The 22,502-nt window shown below is 39.1% G+C and overlaps 2 protein-coding genes across 4 annotated transcripts in view; both read left to right on the forward strand.

Moving 5' to 3' along the window:
- Positions 1-5,819, forward strand: part of abcc1 (ATP-binding cassette, sub-family C (CFTR/MRP), member 1) — a 117,025-nt gene extending 111,206 nt beyond the window's left edge. For all 3 annotated transcript variants that reach the window (XM_059979371.1, XM_059979372.1, XM_059979373.1), the window contains 2 exons: positions 857-1,051; positions 5,369-5,819. In XM_059979371.1, the coding sequence (XP_059835354.1) occupies positions 857-1,051; positions 5,369-5,477 (304 nt within the window). In that variant the 3' untranslated portion in view covers positions 5,478-5,819. The remainder of the gene's footprint in view (positions 1-856; positions 1,052-5,368) is intronic.
- Positions 5,820-9,600: 3,781 nt separating this feature from the next.
- Positions 9,601-22,502, forward strand: part of nomo (nodal modulator) — a 55,552-nt gene continuing 42,650 nt past the window's right edge. Inside the window, exons 1-8 of the mRNA XM_059979374.1 lie at positions 9,601-9,795; positions 12,724-12,813; positions 13,551-13,596; positions 18,705-18,805; positions 19,114-19,217; positions 19,309-19,381; positions 19,972-20,124; positions 20,417-20,554. Of these exons, the coding sequence (XP_059835357.1) occupies positions 9,601-9,795; positions 12,724-12,813; positions 13,551-13,596; positions 18,705-18,805; positions 19,114-19,217; positions 19,309-19,381; positions 19,972-20,124; positions 20,417-20,554 (900 nt within the window). The remainder of the gene's footprint in view (positions 9,796-12,723; positions 12,814-13,550; positions 13,597-18,704; positions 18,806-19,113; positions 19,218-19,308; positions 19,382-19,971; positions 20,125-20,416; positions 20,555-22,502) is intronic.

Here is a 22,502-nt window from a genome sequence, read left to right on the forward strand (position 1 = left end):
TTTTAAAAGAGATCATTTTACTCACAAACATCTGCAAGCAATTTATTTTTCCCAGGCACTCTCTTTTAAAATCGGCCTCCCTCCACAACCACCCTCAACCCCCTTCCCCATAATTATCTTAAAACTTACAGAATTGTGGTCATTGTTTCCCCCAAGTCTTCCATCACGTGCCCAGTTTCAGTTACTCCGATGATAATTGCTGCCTCATATTCAATAAGACTATCTATATATTATCTCATTATAATTTCACTTAAGTTGAATTTAGCAGTTTATTTTTTTTTAAATATTTTTAAACCGTGTCCAAGGATTTCTGTTCATCAGAAATAACTGGATGTGGTGAGGTGGTTTGACAGAATGATTGGTCAGAAGATCATAGGACAGATTGTTTGCTAATGGCATTTAGTTTATTGTATTGGACAACCACAAAAGGATTCGATCAAACATATTTAATTCTGAAACTGATTGGTTCTAACTTTGTACTGGAGCTGTTGTCCTGATATTTTATGATGGAGGTGGGTTAAGCAGAGGAAATTTACCTTTGAGTGATTGTGCCCTTAACACTGTAAGCAGACAAAACTCACTTAATTTAAATGAGTTCTAAACACAAGAGATTCAGTGCAGATGCTGGAAATCCAGAGCAACACACACAAAATGTTGAAAGAACTTAGCAGATCAGGAGGATGAATGTTTATGGCCCGAAACATTGACTGTTATAAATTTCCATAGATGCTGCCTGACCTGCTGAGTTCCTCCAGTATTTTGTGTGTGTTACACATTCTATGACTATTTATTTTTGAGGAATTCCAAAGAAGAAAAACTGAATTAAAAAAAATCTACATTTTTTTTGTGATTTCAGTGTTGGACAGCGACAACTGATTTGTTTAGCACGAGCACTTCTTCGGAAATCCAAAGTATTAGTTCTTGATGAAGCCACAGCTGCTGTAGATCTAGAAACAGACAAACTCATCCAGTCAACGATAAGAAACCAGTTTGATGAATGCACTGTACTCACCATAGCACATCGTCTCAACACCATTATGGATTATACACGGTAATTGAGCATCAATCCTGCAGCAAGCAATTTTTGTGTTGGGTAATTGCACATGGTAGTGGAACATATCCATGTTCTCCAATTTGTCTTATTTTATGGCACAAGTGAAGTCATTTTGTCTGTATGATGAACAGCCATGTTTTCTGAAGCAACTCATCACCTGCATTTAGCTGCATATTTGAACAAAGGTGCTGCTTTCTATTGGCATCATGAAAGCTGAAAAGAATATTACAGTTGAAATCTCTAGGCAAATAGTGGGTTCCAAACGGACAATTCCAGTCATTAGGTTTCACTTTTAAGTTAATCAACGTAAATCATACCAGTTGCTTTTTTTAAAAAAAACTTCAGAGATAAAGATTTCAAGTTATTAAATAGTGGCAATAATAGAAACCTGAGCTGTTGTAAAAATAAACTGATGGGCTAATTTTGGAATTGAGTAACTTAAAATTTGGAAATATGTTTATTCAAGCCATCGTTTTCCCCACTAAGTACTTCCAATTTCTGCTGAGAAGAGTGCAGAACCTAGTCTGTATGAAAACTGGTTTGTGCTTCCTCTGGTTAGAATATGGAAAATTTAAAAGTCAACACTGATGCACCTCGGGGGTGTGTGCTTAGCCCACTGATCTACTCTGTATAAACGTGACTGTGTGGCTAGGCGTAGCTCAAATACCATCTACAAATTTGCTAATGAAACAATCATTGTTGGTAGAATCTCAGGTGGTGATGAGAGGGTGTACAGGAGTGAGATATGCCAACTAGTGGAGTGATACTGCAGCAACAACCTGGCACTCAATGTCAGTAAGACAAAAGAGCTGATTGTGGACCAGGAAGGGTAAGACAAGGAACACATACCAATCCTCATAGAGGGATCAGAAGTGGAGAGAGTGAGCAGCTTCAAGTTCCTGGGTGTCAAGATCTCTGAGGATCTAACCTGGTCCTAACACATTGATGTAGTCATAAAGAAGGCAAGACAGTGGCTATACTTTTATCAGAAGTGATTTGGCATGTCAACAAATACACTCAAAAACTTCTATACTTGTGCTGTGGAGAGCATTCTGACAGGCTGCATCACTGTCTGGTGTGGAGGGGCTACTGCACAGGACTAAAAGAAGCTGCAGAAGGTTGTAAATCTAGTCAGCTCCATCTTGGGTACTAGCCCACAAAGTAACCAGGACATCTTCAAGGAGTGGTGACTCAGAATGTCAGCGTACATTATTAAGGACCTCCAGCACCCTGGACATGCCCTTTTCTCACTGTTACCATCAGGTAGGAGATGCAGAAGCCTGAAGACACACACTCAGCGATTCAGGAACAGCTTCTTCCCCTCTGCCATCTGATTCCTGAATGGACTTTGAAGCTTTGGATACGACCTCACTTTTTTAATATACAGGTAGTTCCCGAGTTTCGACCATCTGACTTACAAACAACTCATACTTAACGAACCGAGGAAGGAGAACGCTGTCTGCCATTTTAAGTCGGATTGCGATGCCTTCCGCCATTTTAACTCATTGCCGTTGACACTGTGTTGAGTGTGTAACTTTGTATTTGGCTTAAATTTTTCTTAGCAAGTTTCACCCTGACCCCCCCCCCCCCCCCCAGCCTTTTCTGGTCGGCTGGTGGCACAGTGAGATCAGCGCCGGGCTCGAGAACAGAGGTTCCCGAGTTCAATCCAGTGACAGACCACTCCCGAGTGCACCGGGTTAATGTCGAGCTCGCAACTGAACCTCGTAAAAAAAACAAAGCACCGCCACCTCCAGTTTAAATTCCCACACTGAATATTGAGGAATACCCAAACCCAGGACAGCCTCCACTTGTCCCATTTAATCTCAGTGCAGGTGCGGTAGACTTTAGGACCCGGGGAATTCAGTGTGGGTTTCCTTAGGACCCGGTGGAGCTCAAGACCCGCCACCCGTAGTGTTTCTGTTCCGTTGACGGGAGATGATCACAATTGAAAATAAAGTGGAAATAATAAAGCATTTGGAAAGAGGTGAAACATCATCAGCCATTGGAAAAACGTTAGGCTACAGTTGGTCAACGATCGGAACAATTTTAAAGAATAAAGTGAGAATAATAGAGCATGTGAAAGGCCCTGCCCCGATGAAAGCTACGATTATTACCAAGAATGCAGCGGTTTAATTATTGGAATACATATGTTTCTGAAGTGTTTTATATGCATATAAAGGTAAAATGTATACTATATACTAAGACAAACGTTGGACTAACTGACGCTAAATAATATCAGATGTACTTGTTCTGACTTATGTACAAATATGACTTAAAGACGGACTCAGGAATGGAACTTTTTCATAACCCAGGGATTGTCTATACAGTATTTCTGTTTTTGCACATTAAAAAAAATTATTCAATATACATAATTTACTTATGTTTTATATTATTATTTTTTCTCTCTTTGCTAGATTATGTATTACATTGAACTGCTGCTGCTAAGTTAACAAATTTCACGTCACATGCCAGTGATGATAAATCTGATTCTGACAATAGTCCAGTGATTATCTAAAATGCCACCAAGTATGAATAATTAAACTATATGTTAACTCTTTACAGTAACAAGGAATAGAGAAGCAAGTCCTAGTTTAAAATTAGTTTATTTTGTTTTTAACAAGATATATAATTCCTATGTTTTATTTCACTGTTAGAATTTGAGTATTTTTGCGACGTGCAGGCATATTACTTAAATTACTTGAAAGTCAGAATCCGCAACTGATTTATGTAGCTTTTTTATTGTAAACCAAATAGTTAAAGTAATGATAATTAGTATAAATAATGCAGCAAGGTTGTTATCCTGACCTCTATCATTGTAGTTAGGTCAAGACCAGACCAGATGGATGTCAATTGGTTCAGCAGATAACACTTTGTTTTAATTTTGCCAATGAGAGATAAAATTACCGGCAATGCCAACTTCTGGTAGAGCCACTGCAATAAATTTGAAGAATTAGTGCTTTGCCAATTCCACTATGTATGAGCTGAGACGGAAGACCAAAGTGAATCCGCTGAAGCAAACTACAATGATGCCATTGAGTGTTGCAAGCTAGGAGCAATTGTCTACACCAAAAGAAAGTTAATAAAATCTATACTTTGTGTTGTGGTTAATATTTCAAAATCAGTAGTAATGCTCACTGCTGAGCATCCAAAACTTCTGAAAATCCATTGGATAGAATATGGTGGTAAGGATCTTCTGGACAGTGATGCCAAATAAATTTGGACCATTCATTAACAGAAGGATGGGGAAAGCTTCCACAGCTGGCTATGCAACACCCCCTACTTGGCCACACTTGTCAAAGTATTACAACAATCGATGGTTCGGAATGTCTGACAATACAGTACTGTCTTTTTTTATATGTAATAATTTTATGTATTGCACTGTACTGCTGCCACACAAAAAAAAAACTTCATGACATTGGTAAGTGATAAACCTGATTCTGATATGGGTCTCTACTGTGGACTGAGAATAGGAAGGTGGCAAGGAGAGGGGTATCATGGTTAGGGAAAGGGAGAGGGGAGGAAGTGGCAGGTACCAGAGAGAGATTCTGTAATGATCAATAAGCCAATTGTTAAGCATCAAATGACCTTGTCTGGTGACTTGGGCCTGGGTGTATCTACACCCGTGCCATCTCTCCTCCAGCACTCCTCTGCCACATCTCTGCTCCACATTGACAAATACAGTACTGTGCAAAAGTCTTGGGCACCCTCACTACATATATGTGCCTGATTGTTGCACAGTGCTGAATTTTAAGAGAAAAAACTTTAACAATGTTGAAGGAGTCCTGATGAAGGCTCTCAGCCTGAAATGTCGACTGTTTTCCATAGATGCTGCCTGACCTGCTGAGTTCCTCCAGCATTTTGTGTGTGTTGCTTAAAAATGTTAAAAGTGCTTTCAGACAATTAAACACGTTCTTGAACATTTTGGGCTGAATTATGCTTAACACAGCCCACATCTCCTGTCCTCCCCATCACTGGACTAATTGCACCTTTTGAGCACAATTCAGTTCAGTGGTGAATCCCTGACTTTAGAGATTTCTGCACTGGAATGGTTAGCAGTCCCAAAGTTGCACAAGTTATGAATATTTCCCACAAAATTTCAGGCCCATGTGATTTGTTCAGCAATATTAATAATAGAAACACTTTTGTTTCATTTTCCTTGTGACAGTATCATGAGTATGGATGCACATTCTCTAAGGTTCAATATGTAAGTAAGCAATTGTTCATAATAGCTAACTGTAAATTGGAAAATAGCTGATAGTCCCAAGGTCACAGATGTTTTCTTGAGGTTTCTAACATGATATTTTATTTTTGCAGGGTTCTGGTTCTGGACAAGGGTCAGATGGTAGAGTTTGATACCATACCTAATCTCGTACACAAAAAAGGAATCTTCTACAAAATGGCAATGGACTCTGGTCTTTTGTAGCATCATTGTTCTTTTTGTTTTCATCCAAATTGGATATGGTACACAAAATGTTAAACTTAAATATAAAACCTTTAAGTTGGCACCTGGTATATGTTTATAAAAAATTTGTATAAAATGAGTATTTTCATATACTTTGTAGATTTGAAAATTTTGTTTAAGATAAATTGTTGCTTTATTTAAATATTTATATGTAGTACCTATAAATGAGAACCTGAATAATGGTTTCAAGGCATCAAAACAGATGGTGCATTATGGTACTACATTTATTTTTGACAACGGTGTACAATGTTATAAATCATGATGGATGAACAAATAATAAAGTTTGTAGTAGCTGGCTTTGAATCTGCTTTCTTTATATATTTGCAAGTAGGTCAACTGGACCTAAGGCGGAGGTTACCTACCAAAATCTTTTAGCAACTTATCTGTGGCAGTAAGAGACTGTATGTTTTGTGCAAATTCACTTGCAAAGTACATCTGTCACATGGATCAGCGAATCATGGAATGCAGCACAAAGGGAGAACCTTGTGGCCCACTTCATTAATGCTCGTCTGATTCCAACCTTGTTACTTTGCCCACTTTGGGCCCTTATTCCTTTGCCCCCTTACTATTGGGTACTGGTACATTTAATAGTACCTATTTCTGTCACTTCCTCTGAAAGCTCATTTACCACCTTCTGTGGGGAAAAATTTGCCCCTCAGCTCTTCTCCCGTCATCTTAAACCTGTTCCCTGAGGTTAAGATTCTGTGTATCCTATCTATGCTTCTCATAATTTTCTAAACCTCTAAGGTCACTCTTGCAAAAAATTGCCAGATAATATTTCACCAGTAAAATGTGATGTAATTCATTTGGGTAAGCTTAATTAAACAAAAGATCATGCTTAGTATTAATTTGACCATTGCTTGATCACTGTTCTGGTACTTTATTTATTGAGATACAGTGTGGAATAGGCCTTTCCGGCCCTTCAAGCTGCGCTGCCCAGCAAATCCCCAATTTAATTCTAGCCTAATCATTGGTTGTAATGACCAATTAACCTTTGGACTGCGGGAGGAAATCAGGTCATCTGGAGGAAACCTGTGCGGTCAAGGGGAGAATGTGCAAACTCCTTTCAGGACAGCGGCAGGAATTGAACCTGGGTTGCTGGTACTGTAAAGCATTGTACTAACCACTACACTACTGTGCTGCCCTGTTGTTGGGGGGACTACCTTGAGTAAAAGGAAGGATCTGTTTTCCTTAGGAGAGGTTTCAAAAATGGGGGCAATAGATTTAAGGTAATTGTAAGGATTTGAGGGGAGATGATAATTTAAATAATTTTTTCCATCAAGGTAGGTGGTAGAGGCCTGGAACTCTGTCAAAAGTGTGGTAGTGGGTAGGAACCTTAGATGGTACTTGAAGAGTTGTAGAATTGTGACCTGCATGGCTATAACCTTTTCCACAAGGTCAGTAAAATGAAAGAGCTAGTCATTCACACCTGGAAGGGAAATGGAGCACGTTTCCCTGTCGGTATCAATGGTGCTGAGGTGTGAATGATTCTGAACTTCAAATTATTAGGTGTCAATATTGATGCACCATCAATAACTCACACTGAGACGTAAGGCGAGATATCGGCTTTTATTGACTGGAAGAAGGAACCAGGAGTGAGTGTCTATCATACAATGTCTTGGAGACTGAGGCCGAGCGTCAGGCCGCAGATCTCCTTTATACAGGGGCCTGTGGGAGGAGCCACAGGAGCAGTCAGCAGGGGCATGTCCCGACAGGCACATAGTTCACCACAAATATCACCAATGATTTGTGCTGGTTCAGACACATGGATACTATGACCAATGAACCTTACCAATTTTTATTCTGTAGATGCACCATAGACGGCATCCGCTCTGGCTGCACCACAGCTCGATTATGGCAACTTCTCTGCCTGAGACTAGAATTGTGAATGCAGCCCAGTCCATCACAGAAACCAACTCCTCTCCCATGAATCAGTCTGCACTTCCTGCTGCCTGGGAAAAGTAGCTAATGTAATCCTGGACTCTCACCAGTCATTCTCTCTCTCTCCCATCAGGCAAATGATTAAAAAGCCTGAGAGCATGAACTACCAGACAAAGACAGCTTCTATCACACTACTATAAAATTTTTGAATGGACCTATTATACAATAAAGATGAACTCTTGAACTCTCTCCTAATCAGCCTTGTCATGGTCCTTGTAATTTATTTGTCTCCCTACACTGCACTTTTCTCTAATTGTATTACAATATTTTTCAATGTTTGCCTTTCACTACCTCAGTATAATTTATCTGTGTGGACACATACAAAACAGATTTTAACAGTATTTTTTTGTTTTTTATTAAACAAAATATACTTTATTCAAAATAAATTATATACAGTAAACCATTCATAGGTACAAGTGATAATAAAACAATACCAATGCCACTTGGGCCTAATGCTGGAAAGTAGGTTTAGACAGGATAGCACTCTTTGGTTGGTGCAGATATGCCAAAAGTGTATTCCCTTGCCTTGTTTGATTTTCCTAACTCCCAAAAGAACTTTCTCCAGACTGAATCCCGCTTGAATTCTACAAATTTCTTCCTCACAGTCTAATACTCTTTTTGATTTTTCAAACTGGTAATGGAGCATTTTGGGTAATGCTCACTACATAGGTGCTGTGAGATCTCAGTAGCCCTGAGCCTGCCCGTGTTTGCCTGTTGCTTCGTATTTCAGCATCTCGTTTCCATTTTGTGTCATGCTCAATATCTTCAAAGTAAGTTTATTATCAAAGTACATATGTCACCATATACAGACCTGAAATTCATTTTTGTGTGGGCATACACTGAAAATCGAAGAAAGAATATAATCACTGAAAGACCATGCCCTGCTGGACGGTGAAACAGACAATGTATAAAAGACAGTGGACTGCAATTTAAAAGAAAAAAATATAATAATAAGAAAAAAAAAGGTAATAAATAAATAAATAAATAAATAAATAGATATCAAGAACATGAGATGAAGCGTTCTTGAAAGTTAACCCATAGGGTGCAGGGATAGTTCAGTCAGAGGCTGAGAAGTTGAGTGGAGATATCTCTGCTGGTTCAAGAGCCTGATAGTTGTTCCTGAACCTAACCAAGTGGGTAATTTTACTGCAGCAGGCAGGGGCAAGATTTTTAAGCAGGGGGTGATAGGAGGATTACCAGGGATAGGAGTGGAAGCTGGCAGTTTGGTGGAGTTTTAGAGGCTTTTAGATATACATATTAATATGAATGGAGATGGATAATACAAAAGAGGGCATTTAGTATAAATGGGTCTTACGATTGGCACGACATTGTGGGCTGAATAGCTTATTCTCTTATGTGTTTATTTTTGATACCCTTATCTTTAGGGAGCGGTGTCTCAGAAAGGCAGCATCCATTATTAAGGGCCTCCAGCACCCAGGGCATGACCAGTAGGAGGTACCTGAACTCAGCGATTCAGGACCAGCTTCTTCCCCTCTGCCATCCGATTCCTAAATGGACATTGAACCCTTGGACACTACCTCACCTTTTTAATATACAGTATTTCTGTTTTTGCACGTTTTTAAAATCTATTAGATAGATAGATAGATACTTTATTCATCCCCAAGGGGAAATTCAACATTTTTCCAGTGTCCAATACACTTATTGTAGCAAAACTAATTATATACAGTATTTAACTCAGTATAAATATGATATGCATCTAAAATCACCCTCCCAAAAAGCATTAATAAATAGCTTTTAAAAAGTTCTTAAATAGTTTACTAAAGAGCATTGAGTGGTAACTTAAGCTCAGTCCTAACCCCGGCACTTTAACATGTCTTGCCCCTGGTGGTTGAATTGTAGAGCCGAATGGCCTTTATACTGTAATTAATTAATTAATACTGTAATCGATTTATTTGTTATTATGATATATCTTATTTTACTTACTATTTTTTCTTTCTCTGCTAGATTATGTATTGCATTGAACTGCTGCTGCTAAGTTAACAAATTTTACATCACATGCCAGTGATAATAAATCTGATCTGGTTTGCTTTCTCGCCGGGCTGTTTGGGAGTCACCGGTTGCAGGAGGCTCTGGTGCCGCTGGGTGGCGATGTCACTGGAGCTCCCCGGTCTGTTGGCGGCGCATGCGCGCGGACAGCAGCGGAGACCGGCGGTCTGGGAGTGGGACCGGTGGTATGGCGAGGGGGTTACTGGGGTTGGCGGCAGTTCTGCTGTTGTTGACAGCGCTCAGCTGCCGTCTGGCTCAGGCCGAGGATATCGTGGTGGGGTGCGGGGGATTCGTGAAATCCGACGTGGAGATTAACTACTCGTTAATTGAGGTGAGTGCAGGCCCGGGTTGCTGTTGGCTGTAAAGCCCCGAGCGGGGCAGCTGGGATCAGGGAGAGTCTGGCTCACCCAGTAATTCATATCAGGGGCAAAATGAGCTGCCTTCGTCACGTTGTGGTCTTTCTGAACTCACGGCGGGAGTACTGCTCTGTCAGAGACGCATTCCTTTACCCGGATATTCACCTGCATTCACCTGACAGGTGTCTTCCCCCATCTGGCCGGTAGTTACCTCCCAAACACGCCTACCGCTTAGGCGGCAGTTGTCTTCCGGCCATACTCCCCCCAGCCCGGCCGATGCCTCCCTCTCGCCTCTACCTACCCGGCCAGCCTGCCTCTTCACCCCGTGCTGCGCCTCCCGTTCCTGTTTCTTCGTGCTCTTTCTCTCTCTCAGGTTTAGTCTTGTGCTAATCAGATAGTCAAGCAGCAATCCTAGTACAGAAAAGAGCAGAAGAACGCACAGTGCTGTTATTTGGATGCTGCCATATGCATTATGGTTCTGGTCTGTGAAGCTCTCTGAGAATTAAGAAACTTTAGGAAATGAGATTGAAAATGAGTCAACTGAAGAAACAGAAACATAGAAAACCTACAGCACAATACAGATCCTTCGGCCCACAAAGCTGTGCTGAACATTTCCCTACCTTAGAAACTACTAGGCTTACCTATAGCCCTCTATTTTTCTGAGCTCCATGTACCTATCCAAAATTCTCTTAAAAGACCCTATCATATCCGCCTCCACCACCTTTGCCAGCAGCCCATTCCACACACACTCCATTCTCTAAGTAAAAAACTTAACCCTGACATCTCCTCTACCTACTCCCCAGCACCTTAAAACTTGTGTCCTCTTGTGGCAATCATTTTAGCCATGGGAAAAAATCTCTGACTATCCACATGATCAATGTCTCTCATCATCATGTACACCTCTATCAGGTCACCTCTCATCCTCTGTCATTCCAAAGAGAAAAGGCCAAGTTCACTCAACCTATTCTCATACGGCATGCTCTCCAATCCAGGCAATATCCTTGTAAATCTCCTCTGCACCCTTTCTATGGCTTCCACGTCCTTCCTGTAGTGAGGTGACCCGAACTGAGCACAGTACTCCAAGTGGGGTCTGACCAGGGTCTTATATAGCTGCAAATATAGGATTGATCCAAGGATAAACTTCTGGATCAAAGGAAGTGGAAAATATTGTAGTGTAGTAGTTAGCGTAACACTTCTTCAACATTAGTGACCATGTGGGTTTCCTCCCACTTTCCAGAGGTATGGATGGCTTAGTAGACTGATTAATAATAACTTTAAAGAGCACTTTTCATACAGGTGATGCAGTTCAAAGTGCTTTACTATGGAATAAAAGTGCAAACATGAAAAAAAGACAGATATTAGTTAAAAGCAAAGTTAATTAAATAGGTTTTGAGCTGGTGTTTAAAAGTGCCAACTGGGTTTGCATCTCTTATGGCTTTAGGTATTGAATTCCACAGTTTACGCACCTAGTTCTTTAAAAAGCTGACCTGCCAATTATCTTTTGAGGGAGATTGTTTAATTTTAAAGACTGGCGGAAGAAGACCTGAGCTCAAGCAGGATTATAAAACAAATGTGATTCTGTGATGTGCTCTGGCCCCAGAGCATTAAGAGTTTAAAAACAAGAGAACTTTAAAATCAGTTCTAAAAGACACAGGAAGCCAATGCAGAGTAGCCAGTATGGGAGTGATTGGTCATATGGGTGCAATTGGGTGGCATGGACCGGTTGGGTTGGAAGGACCTGCTACCGTGCTACATCTCTTTTAAAATAAAACAGTCATGAGAGAAGGGGCAAAGTTGCAAAGTTACATTCTTAAAGCTGCAGTGACTAACTGAGAAGTTGCATAAAAGAGGTCTAAGGTCTCAGTGGCCCACCAATTTCTGAGGCCTCGATGGCAGGCAAGATAGCAGCTGTTACTGTGTTAATAACAAACAACAGGTCTCAGTTAAGACATCAAAATATAATATGCTGTGCATGGGAATAAGATCTTTGTGTTAGCTGCCAAGACTAATAATTCCACTATTAGTAACTACGATGTTCCACATTCTTTAAGTGGAAATTGGACATAACAACCAATTGTCTGGCTGTAATGTGATGAAGATGGGCAAACTGGGTTACCTGCTTTGTCAATGCAGTCTTATTCTTTGGAAAAGAGAAGGAATAAGAGGGAGCTGGGTTTTGGAAAGACGGTATGTCTTGGTGCCTAAAAACTGGGCTGATTGCTTTTGGTAGGGAGAGTGAGATCGAGTTGCCAGGAGTTCACTCTGGACATAGTATGTAGAGTGGACATGTCTGGACATAATTGTTTTTTGTGGCAGATATCTTTTTATAAATATTGGCAGTTTTCTTTTCACTATTTTTGTAAGTTTAATTTTTGATGTTCTAAATAAACAACCTTGCACAAAAGTGCTAAGCGACTCCAGCCATTTTGTTCTATGGTTATAACCCACAATCGTAAGAGACACGATCCCACAATTTGACAGCACTAGCATTGAGCCATACCTGTCAACTATAAATTGTTTCACCACATTGACAATTCCTGTGGGGATGCATATGTGACTCTAAAAGGGAACTGTGAGAAGATGAGATGTTGGCCCTTGATATTTACTGCAAAAATGAAGGAAGCACTGGAAGGGTTGATTATTCAACTCCTTGAGCTTGTCCTGTCATTCATTCATATTATGGCTGATCTAAAATGGAATTTTTCTGGGATACTGCTTTTGGACTCTTCTACCTCTCTCTGCATTGATGTTGGTCTGTAATTGGGGTAAAACTGGAGAATAAATTTCATTGGGGATGTTTGAATTATGTTTAACAAGTGTAAAGGAATTCATGAGCAAATACCCTTTGAATTGACATTTCAGAATTTTTTTCTCTGCATTAATGGATTGTGATTACATTACAGATTAAACTATACACAAAGCAGGGAACGCTGAAATACCAGACGGATTGCGCTCCCAACAATGGTTACTTCATGATTCCTCTGTATGATAAGGTAGCAAATATTAAAAGCAATTGACATTGACTTTATGGCTGTAAGAATCAGTTTGTTCTTATCTGTTTGCTTGCGACAGATTCCGACTCCAGGTTTCAATTTATTGATATAATGTCTCACACTTCCTTGGTGAATATTTCATTTTTCAGAGATGTACTGACTAGTTATTTGAACAATGGTAATATCAGTTTGTGCAACTGTGTGTGGTCTTAATGAAGAAATAAGGTTATATACCTTACAAATGTATGCAATCTCTGCAGAATAGATGCTCTAAATTTCATAAAATATTCTCGTGTCAAGCATTGTGCTGACATTGATGAAGCCAACTGTAGATTAGTTATTTGCATTGCCCACTTTCTTTCAGTGTAACTATGCTTTGTTCTATGACATCTATCACAAATATGCCCTCGTAGTGTAACATTTAGCTCAACACTATTATGGCTTGGTGTGTCGAAATTCAGAGTTCATTCCTGGATTTTTCTCTAAGGAGTTTGTATGCCATCTGTGGAACGTGTGTGTTTCCACCGGGTGCTGTGGTTTCCTCCCACAATCCAACAACATACCATTTAGTTGGTTAATTGGTCATTGTAAATTGTCAATTGATTAGGCTAGGATTAAATCGGGGGTTGCTGGTGGTGTGGCTCAAAGGGGCGGAAGGGCTGATTCTGTACTGCATCTAAATAAATACATACATTCTGGTTGCTCAAAATTATATGATGTGTTTCTTTCCTCTCTAGGGGGATTTCATTTTAAAGATTGAGCCTCCCCTAGGGTGGAGTTTTGGTGAGTGCTCTTCAAATGTGCATGACAAAAATCAGCTGTCATCTTTGTGATATTCCTGCATCATTCTTTAACTAATTTTGCTTCTTTGCATGAAATGATCCTGAATGATATTATAGTTTAAGCTAATAACCATTAGAGAATAACATTTTTTCAGAGCACAGTTTTGTTTGTGAATGTTGTTCTATAGCCAGTGTTATTTATAATGAATCGTGATCAGGTATGAATGCCAAACCAGTATCTGGATCTTTTTTAATTACTGTATTTGCCTAGCTGCAGAATATATCTTTTATGTTGATATCATATGGATGTTACTTTAAGACATTGGAGTGGAATATGGATGTTACTTCAAGACATTGAGTGGAATTAGCTTATTTGGTGCATCAAGTATGCTTTTGATCATGGCTGATTTATTATTCCCTTTGAACCCTATTTGCCTGTCTTCCAACTGGAAATCTTCAACACCCTTATTGAATGAGAATTTTTTGCTTTAAATATACTTAATGATTTGGCCTTCACAGCTGACCATGGCAATGAATTCCACAGAATCACCACCAACTGACTAAAGAAATTCCACCACATCTCTGTTCTAAAGGAACATACTTTTATTATGAGACTTGCCCTTTGGTCCTAAACTCTACCATTACTGGAAGAATCCTCTCCATGTTAACTCCATCTAGGCTTTCAGTATTAGGTAGATTTCCATGAGATTCCCCCCCCCCTCCCCCAGTCATTCTTCTAAACTGTAGTGAGTACTGTCCTAGAGCCATTTAAAAAAAGTCCTCAGATGTTAACCCTTTCATCCCCAGTATAATTCTTGTAAACCTCCTCTGGGCTTTCTACATTGCTAACACATTCTTCCTTGGATATGGGGTTCAAAACTGCTCACAATATTCCAACTGTGGTCAGACCAATGCCTTATAAAACCTCAGCTTTACATCCTTACATTTATTTTCTAGTCCTCCCAAAGTGAATGCTAACATTGCATTTGCCTCCCTTAATACTGACTCAATCTTTGAGGAATCCTGCACTAGGACTCCAAAGTCCCTTTGCAACCCCATTTACAAAATAGTCCGTACCTTTATTCCTTCTCCCAAAGTGTGTGACTATATACTGTGCTGTATTTCATCTGCCACGTCTTTGACCATTCTCCCACCTTGCCCAAGTTCTTATGTAGACTCCCTGCTTTCTTAGCACTACCTGACCTTCCACCTATCTTTTCATCATCTGCAGACATGGTCACAAAAACCATTGATTCTATCATCTTGATCATTCTTGTACAAAGTGAGAAGTAGCAGACCCAACACCAATCCTTGCAGAACACCACTAGTCCTGAGCTGCCAACAAGGAATGGCATGAGGTGGCATGGAATGCATTGCCAGTGGTGGTGGTAGAGACAGATAGATTAGAGACATTTAACAGACTTAAATAGTCAAATGGATAAAAGCAGTGGAAGGGAAGAATTAGATTGATCTTGGAATAGGTTAATAAGTTGGCACAACATCATAGGCTAAAGGGTCTATACTGTGCTGTACTGTTCTGTTCATCTTTTCTCCCCTTACTGTTTTTTTTTTATTTGTCTTCTTTTGGTTTCCGAAATTTGCTTAATCCTTTAGAGTCCTGCTAATTTTTGCACTATTGTATGTCCTCTCTTTTGCTTTTATATTGTCCTCATTTTCTGTTGTCAGCCATGGTTGCTTATTCTCTCTCTAAAACACTACTACTTTTTGAGATGAAATTATCCTAAATCTTCTGAATTACTTCCAGAAACTCCTGCTACTATTCCCTAGGATCCCCTTCCAATCAGCTTTAGCCAGTCCATGCTTTTGTAGTTACATTTACTCATCTGTAATAATGATACATCTAATAGTTTCTCCCTCTCAACTGCAGAGTGAATTCTATCATATTATGATCACTCCCTCCTAAGGGCTCTTTTACCATAAGCTCCCTAAGCAAATCTTATTCACTGCACAACACCAAATCCAAAATTGTGTTTTCCCTAGTGGACTTGATCACAAATTGCTCTAAAAAGCTATCTTAAAGGCAGTCTACAAATTCATTCTCTTGGGATCCAGTGCCAATCTGATTTCTGCAGTGTATCTGCATATTGAAGTCCATATGACTGCTGTAACATTCCATTTCTCGCATGCCTTTCCTATCTCCTCTTTTAATTTCTACCCCATATCCTGGCTACTATACAAAGGTCTGTATATATCTCGCATTGGAGTCTTCTTACTCTTGTAGTTTCTTAACTGTATTCATCAGAATTTTTCTAAGCAGCACTGCCTAGCAACACACCTATTTAACACTAGCCTAATCACAGGACAATTTGCAATGACCATTTAACCTACTAGCTGGTATGTCTTTGGTCTGTGGGAGGAAGCTGGAGTACTTTGGGACACCCATGTGGTTCACAGAGAGAACATACAAACTCCTACAATCGGTGCCAGAATTGAATTCTGGAATGCCCTGAGCTGTAATAGCATTATGTTAACTGCAACACTAGAACACCCCACTAACTCTGCTCACCTGCCTGTCTTTTCTGTAGGATGTGTATCCTTGTATGTTTAGGTCCCAGCTGTGACCTTTATTCAGCCATGACTCCATGTTGCTCACTATCATATATTAGCTGTACCTGCTAATTTCTAACTGTAGTATAAGCTTATCTACCTTGTTTTGTATGCTGTGTGCATTCATATAGAACACCTTCAATTCTGTATTCACAACCCGTTTTCTCAAAATTTTCTTAATGTTGCCTGAAGTTGAATTCTTATTTCTTTCTAAACTTACTGTCTTTTTTTTTAATCTGAAGACTTTATTAACCTCTTTCATGCTCTCTTTCCTTTATACACAACCCATGCTATTCAGTTTAAAGCCCTATCCGCTGCCCTAGTTATATAATTTGCCATGAATGGGAATCCAGCCTGGTTCAAGTTGAGCTTGTCCTATCGGAGCGGCTCCCACCTTACCCATTACCGATGTGAATATCCAATGAACTTACACTCACTTCTTCCGCACCGGTCTTTGAGCCACATATTTAACTCTTATCTTATTGACTGTGTGCCAATATGCGCTTGGCTCAGGTAACAGTCCAGTAATTTTTAATTTAGTCCCTGGCTGCACATGATCCTTTAGTAGAACCTCTTATTCTACCTACGTGGACCATGACAAATGGATCTTTGTCCTCCCTCTTCAGGATCCTCTGCAGGTCAGATGAGATGTCCTGAAGACAGTCTTTGGGACTCTTGATCCGTGGCTATTGTGACTATTCCTCTGAATGTATTACCTCCATTTACAACTGCATTTCTTTACTCTTCCTGTGCACCACTGCCAAATGGTTCCTTAAAGCATTGTGGCATGGTTAAGTTACTCATCCTTCACACAGCTCCCACTCACCCTCACGAGGAGCAAGAATCTCAGACCTGTTGGACAAGGGCAGAAGCTCCATCTCAGAGGCTGAACCCTGCTGCTTGGATGTAACATCTTACCACATCCATAGTCATACCCCCTTGTCTCTGACTGCAGACTGAAGCAGTTGATCTAATAGTTGTGATAGTGAAACAATGTCCATGTAACTCTTCCCCTCCCTGATGTTTTGCAGTGTTTGAAGCTCATATTTCTGGTTATCAACTTTGAGCCTCAGTTCATTGAGCAGCAACTCTTGCTGAAGATGTAGTGACCAGGAACCACAATGGGCTCCACCAGCACCCATTTTATGTAGCTGCGACACATCAGCTGATAACTGCATCCCTACTTACTCAACGCTGACATTAATTATCCATTTCTATTTGCATCTGAATTAAAGAAGTGGTTATAATAATCAGTCACATTGATGGGTCTAGACTTTGCATGCTAGACTGAGTAAATTTCCAGTCATCAAAACAATAAAAATATTTGATTTAATTTTGTTGAGACTGTCATGGTGTGATTTAGTGGCAGCTTTCAGCTGCTCTTGGGATATTTGATTATTGCCTTAAAGTTTCCTGAAGTAGGGTAATTTCTCACTGGTGTGTCTGTTACATCCCCCAAGATCCATTTGATATTTTGTATCTGGAAACAAGATTTTTTTAAACGATGTTAAAGCACTTTGGAATTATTAAAAATAATAGTTCTATTTTTGGAAGGCAAGTAATTGAAATAAATCTGAATATATTACTTTGTATGTTACATGTTCAACTGATTCCTTAAAATTCTTCAACATATTTTTCAAAAAGCCCTCAAGTGATATTAATGGCAATTTATTCCAATTATATTAAACTTAGTGTTGTTCAGAAAATTTTTTTTGAAGAGCAGTTATTAACCACTAGGTGGAGCTAACCAGCAGTCTGCAATTTTACAGGATACTTCTGACACTGTACCTAGAGACCTGCGTATAGTCTTGATCTTGATATTTTATGAAGAATATGCTTCTATTGGAGCTAGTGTACCAAAGGTTTTCTATAGATTAATTTCTGAGATTAGGGGGTTAACATTTCAAGAAAGATTAATGTTCACTGAAGTACAGAAAAATGAGAAGTGTTGTTATAGAAGCACAAGAGCTTTGATGGGGATTGGTGGGTAAATACTGAGAATACTGCCCATGGTGGAGTGTCTAGAATTAAGTAGCATTGCACAATAAAAAGTCACACATTTCAGATGCAGATGAAAACTTTCTTTTCTCGAAGGTTTGTGGCTCTTTGGAGTTCTCCACCTTGGTAAGCTGTGAAAGTGGAGTTATTGAACATATGAGGCAGAGACATTTGAACCATAAGGGACTCAATGAGATGGGGAGAGAAAATGAGAAAGTGGTGTTAGCTGGTGTTGGATCAGCTGTGATCTCAATTAATAGCAATACAAGTTTGCAAGCTGACTGACCTTTTTCTGCACATGTTTCATTCATTCTTACATTTTGAACGTTCTTGTATTTTATATATTCAAATCAGTTATCTTACTGATTAAAACTCTGGTACTGTTTACTTTAATAATTAGACTTCATGACAAAAGGAGGCAAATATTTCATATGAAACTGTATTTCTTTGGCTTTGAATGATGCCACAAGGAGTTTGCTGGTATTGTAGAAGTATTTGTCAGCTTTAAAAGAACTCTATTTTTCTCTCTTCCTATGTAACCAGAGCCTACAAATGTGGATCTTCATATAGATGGCGTTAATGATATTTGCACCAAAGGCGAGGACATAAATTTTATGTTTACTGGATTTTCTGTTTCTGGAAAGGTAAGAAGTGTTTTTATTTTGTATTTTTGTTCATCAGTAAATTGGGAGAAAGGTTTTTTGGAGACGGTGTGGAACATTGTAGAATAAAATGGCACTTGATATGGCTACTGTATTTAGTAAAGGAGGCCTCTGATACTTCAGACCTTTTAATTATTTTGAATATCCACAATTGTAATTTCGTCTTCATTGCTGGTATCTTGGGTATTAACTTGCAGATGAAAATAAGTATTTATTCATGAATTCCTATTAACACACTACCAATGAATAAAGTAAATTTTGTAAATATTTGTAATGTCCTGTTTTCTCAGGTGTTAAGCAAAGGTCAAAGTTTAGGACCTGCTGGTGTTCATGTTACATTAAGAAAGGCTGGAACAGTTAGGGATCAGACTTCATTGACTCAAATCGGAGGAAAGTATGTATATGTTTAATAGTGGTTTTAACAGGATGGTAAAAACATTATAAATTCATTCCAAAAGGAATTAGTATTTTCTCTCTCTTTGTAGATATGCATTTACAAGAGTGTTGCCTGGTGACTATGAAATATTTGCTTCTCACCCTACCTGGACTCTTCAAAAAGTAGGTTTAGCTCTAATTGTTTTGGTTAATACCTTGTAGTAGGTCATGTGGGAAGTTCTGAAAGTGATTCATTTTTATGTGATTGTCCGTGCAGAAATCGTTCAGTTATTATTACGTATGATGGCTGTAGAATTTCACAATGTGAGGCAATTACCTCTCTGAAATGTAACCATCCCATGATCATTTATTAACAAATGCCTTCATATATTAGTTCAGGGCATGCATACACAGTGCGAGTAAACACTACATCAAGTGGTAGAGTTCATAATGTATATTTGCAGAAGAATGGATATCAAAACATAATTAGACCACAGCTTAACCTTGTAGCTGAAATAATGGTTATAAAGTGCTCAAGTTGTACACATTTTCTTTGTCTTTGCCTGAACCCCTGAATTAGATTTTGGCCATATAAATTACTTTATATTTGTCATTCTCTAAACTATACCATGTATATGTCATAAATAAGTTTTCAGACCATGCTTGCAGTATTAACTTACCCATATTTGGAATTTTTAGTTTAAAACTGAAGTTATTTCACTGCATTTAGATATTTTGAATTTTAACTGATTTAATTTGTTTTTGTTGTTCAGGCATCTACTTCGGTGCAGGTGATGAATTCTAATGCAAACACAGTTGATTCTTTGGTAGTTGCTGGATATGACGTTTTGGGCTCTGTGCGAAGTGATGGTGAGCCAATGAAGGGCGTAGTGTTTCTACTCTTCTCCTCATTGGTCTCTAAAGAGGTGAGAGAGAATAATGTGACTTTAATGTAAGAAGCTGTCAGTTATATTTTATAACAGGTTAAGTTCATGAGTTATTTACAGTTTGTATCTGCATTCATAAAATCTGATAATTAGCTTTTTAGAAATATATGCATTTCATTTTCTTCTAAAGCCTTGTGAGTCTAAATGGGAAGGAGTAATCCTCAGAAGATTGAACCTACGCTTGATCTCGTTGAAAGCATTTCAGTTGCCGTTGTTTTTTATCTTGTGCAATGATTGTTTTTGGCAATTATCATTCCTTCCTTGTTGGTAGGATGTTGCTGGATGCAATTTGTCTCCAGTTGAAGGATTTCAAGCACCAGACGAAGCATCATCTTTCCTGTGCAGCGTTGTGTCAGGAGAAGATGGATCATTTATTTTTTCATCCCTTCCCAGTGGAGAATATACAGTGGCAAGTACACGATGAATAATTCTTTAGCAGTATTGCTATTCTTTGGTTTTGAAGCTCTTCATAAGATCACATTACAAAGGCACATGTAATAAACTGGTTTTGGATATTATGGAAGCAATAGACTATTCTGTTATCTGTGTGTAATCTAGGAAAGGGAAACGTTTTGCTTTTTTATTTCAGATCTCCAGCATCTTCATTTATTGATTTCCATCTAATTTTGAATTACAGTAAAACTGTGAAAAGCTGCTATTGGACAATTAGAAATCCTGCTGGTTTGCCATCTGGCTCATCTGTCCCTGTGACCTACACTCTTGATTTGCATGTTCCTTCTTAAACTCTCTGAGGTCCCATTCACCAGGCTTTTTTTTTAACTCACTGCGGCTGCATTTCCACATTTATTTTTAAACTCACCAGACCCAGCTTACTGTGATCACTTTAAGCTCACTTGGATCTCTGGGAAAATTAATTGCTGTGTAACAGCTTAGCAAAAAAAGGTGAATGAGAAGTGTTTTGGATTATTAATGGAAATAACTCCAATTGTTCTGGAAAATCTGCCAGTCTGGTGCCATTAAAGTTCTGAGAGTGCTGGATGTTGGAGTTTTTCTGTACATAGTTTTCTCACTTCCAAGAGCATGTATCTGATTCCAGTATCTGACAATCCTCTGCCTTTCTGGGACGCTTTTGTCCCCTACTCCCTCCAGGTTCCCACCTTTTGCTGCTGCCTTTTAGAATCACGGGAAGCAGAGGATTGTGGTGAGTTTAAAAGGTAGTCACAGGGTGCTAGTTTTCTGCCTCAACCCAAAGGCAAGCTGATACTTTAATTTGCTACTGTAAACTACCTTTAGAATTAAAGGGGAATTGAAAGGCCTGAGATAAAATAGGCTGCAGGGCTGTAGGGAAATATGTGAGGATGGGTCTGATGGGATTCCATTTTTGAGAGAGGTATGGATTTGAAAGGTTAACTTACTTCCTGTATCATAAGTTAATATAACTTATAATATATCATATAAGAGCATATATCATCATATGCTCTTTCCATACAAACATTTCTTTAGACTGTCTGCTATCACTAGCTTTGGCCACCAGATGTCTCAAGTGATCTATCAGGGAGTTGTAATTATATTGTACAGAAACCGGTCATTTAATCAGCCCAGCTTGTTTATTTTAACCAAAGTGTCTATCCAAGCCAGTCGTGTTTGCCTGTGTTTGGTCCATAATCCTTTCAACTAGGGGTTCCGAACCTGGGGTTCACAGACCCCTTGGTCCATGGCATAAAAATGGTTGGGAAAACCTCTCTAAATCTAAATCCATGTACCTGTCTAAATATCTTTTAAATGTTTTAATTGTATTTGTCTCTACAGCTTTCTCTGATAGCTAATTCCATCCATCCACCACCCCCTTTATGAAAATGTTTCACCTCTCACCTTATATCTTATGTCATTTAGTCCACCTCACCCCCCCCCCCCCCCCACCTTGGGGCAAAAGACATTGACTGTCTATCTTAATTAAGACCCTCATGATATTATACATGTCTAAACAGTCACTCAGTCTGTAATGCAACAGAAAAAAAAATCCCAACTTAGCTGGCCTCTCCTTATAACACAAGCCCTTCAGTCCCAGTTACAACCTAGTGAATCTTTATTGCATTTTTCCAGCATATTGACAACTCTCCTATAGCTGGGCAAACAGAACTACGTGCAGTACTTTAAGTGTAGTCTCACTAGTGGTCTGTACTGTTTCCAAATGTCAACCCACTTCCTATACTCAATATTATGAAAGATGAAGGCAAACCTGTCAGCTTCACCTTCACCACCCTCATCTACATGTGTCACTACTTTCAGGGATACTATTTGTATCCCTCGGGTTCTCTGTCCTATAGCACTTATCAAGACTCACTATTTACATTTACTGTGTATTCCTTTTGGAACTTTTTTACAGGGGACTGTTT

Source organism: Hypanus sabinus, chromosome 9, assembly GCF_030144855.1.
Source record: "Hypanus sabinus isolate sHypSab1 chromosome 9, sHypSab1.hap1, whole genome shotgun sequence".
In the NCBI taxonomy this organism is placed as follows: Eukaryota; Metazoa; Chordata; class Chondrichthyes; order Myliobatiformes; family Dasyatidae; genus Hypanus; species Hypanus sabinus.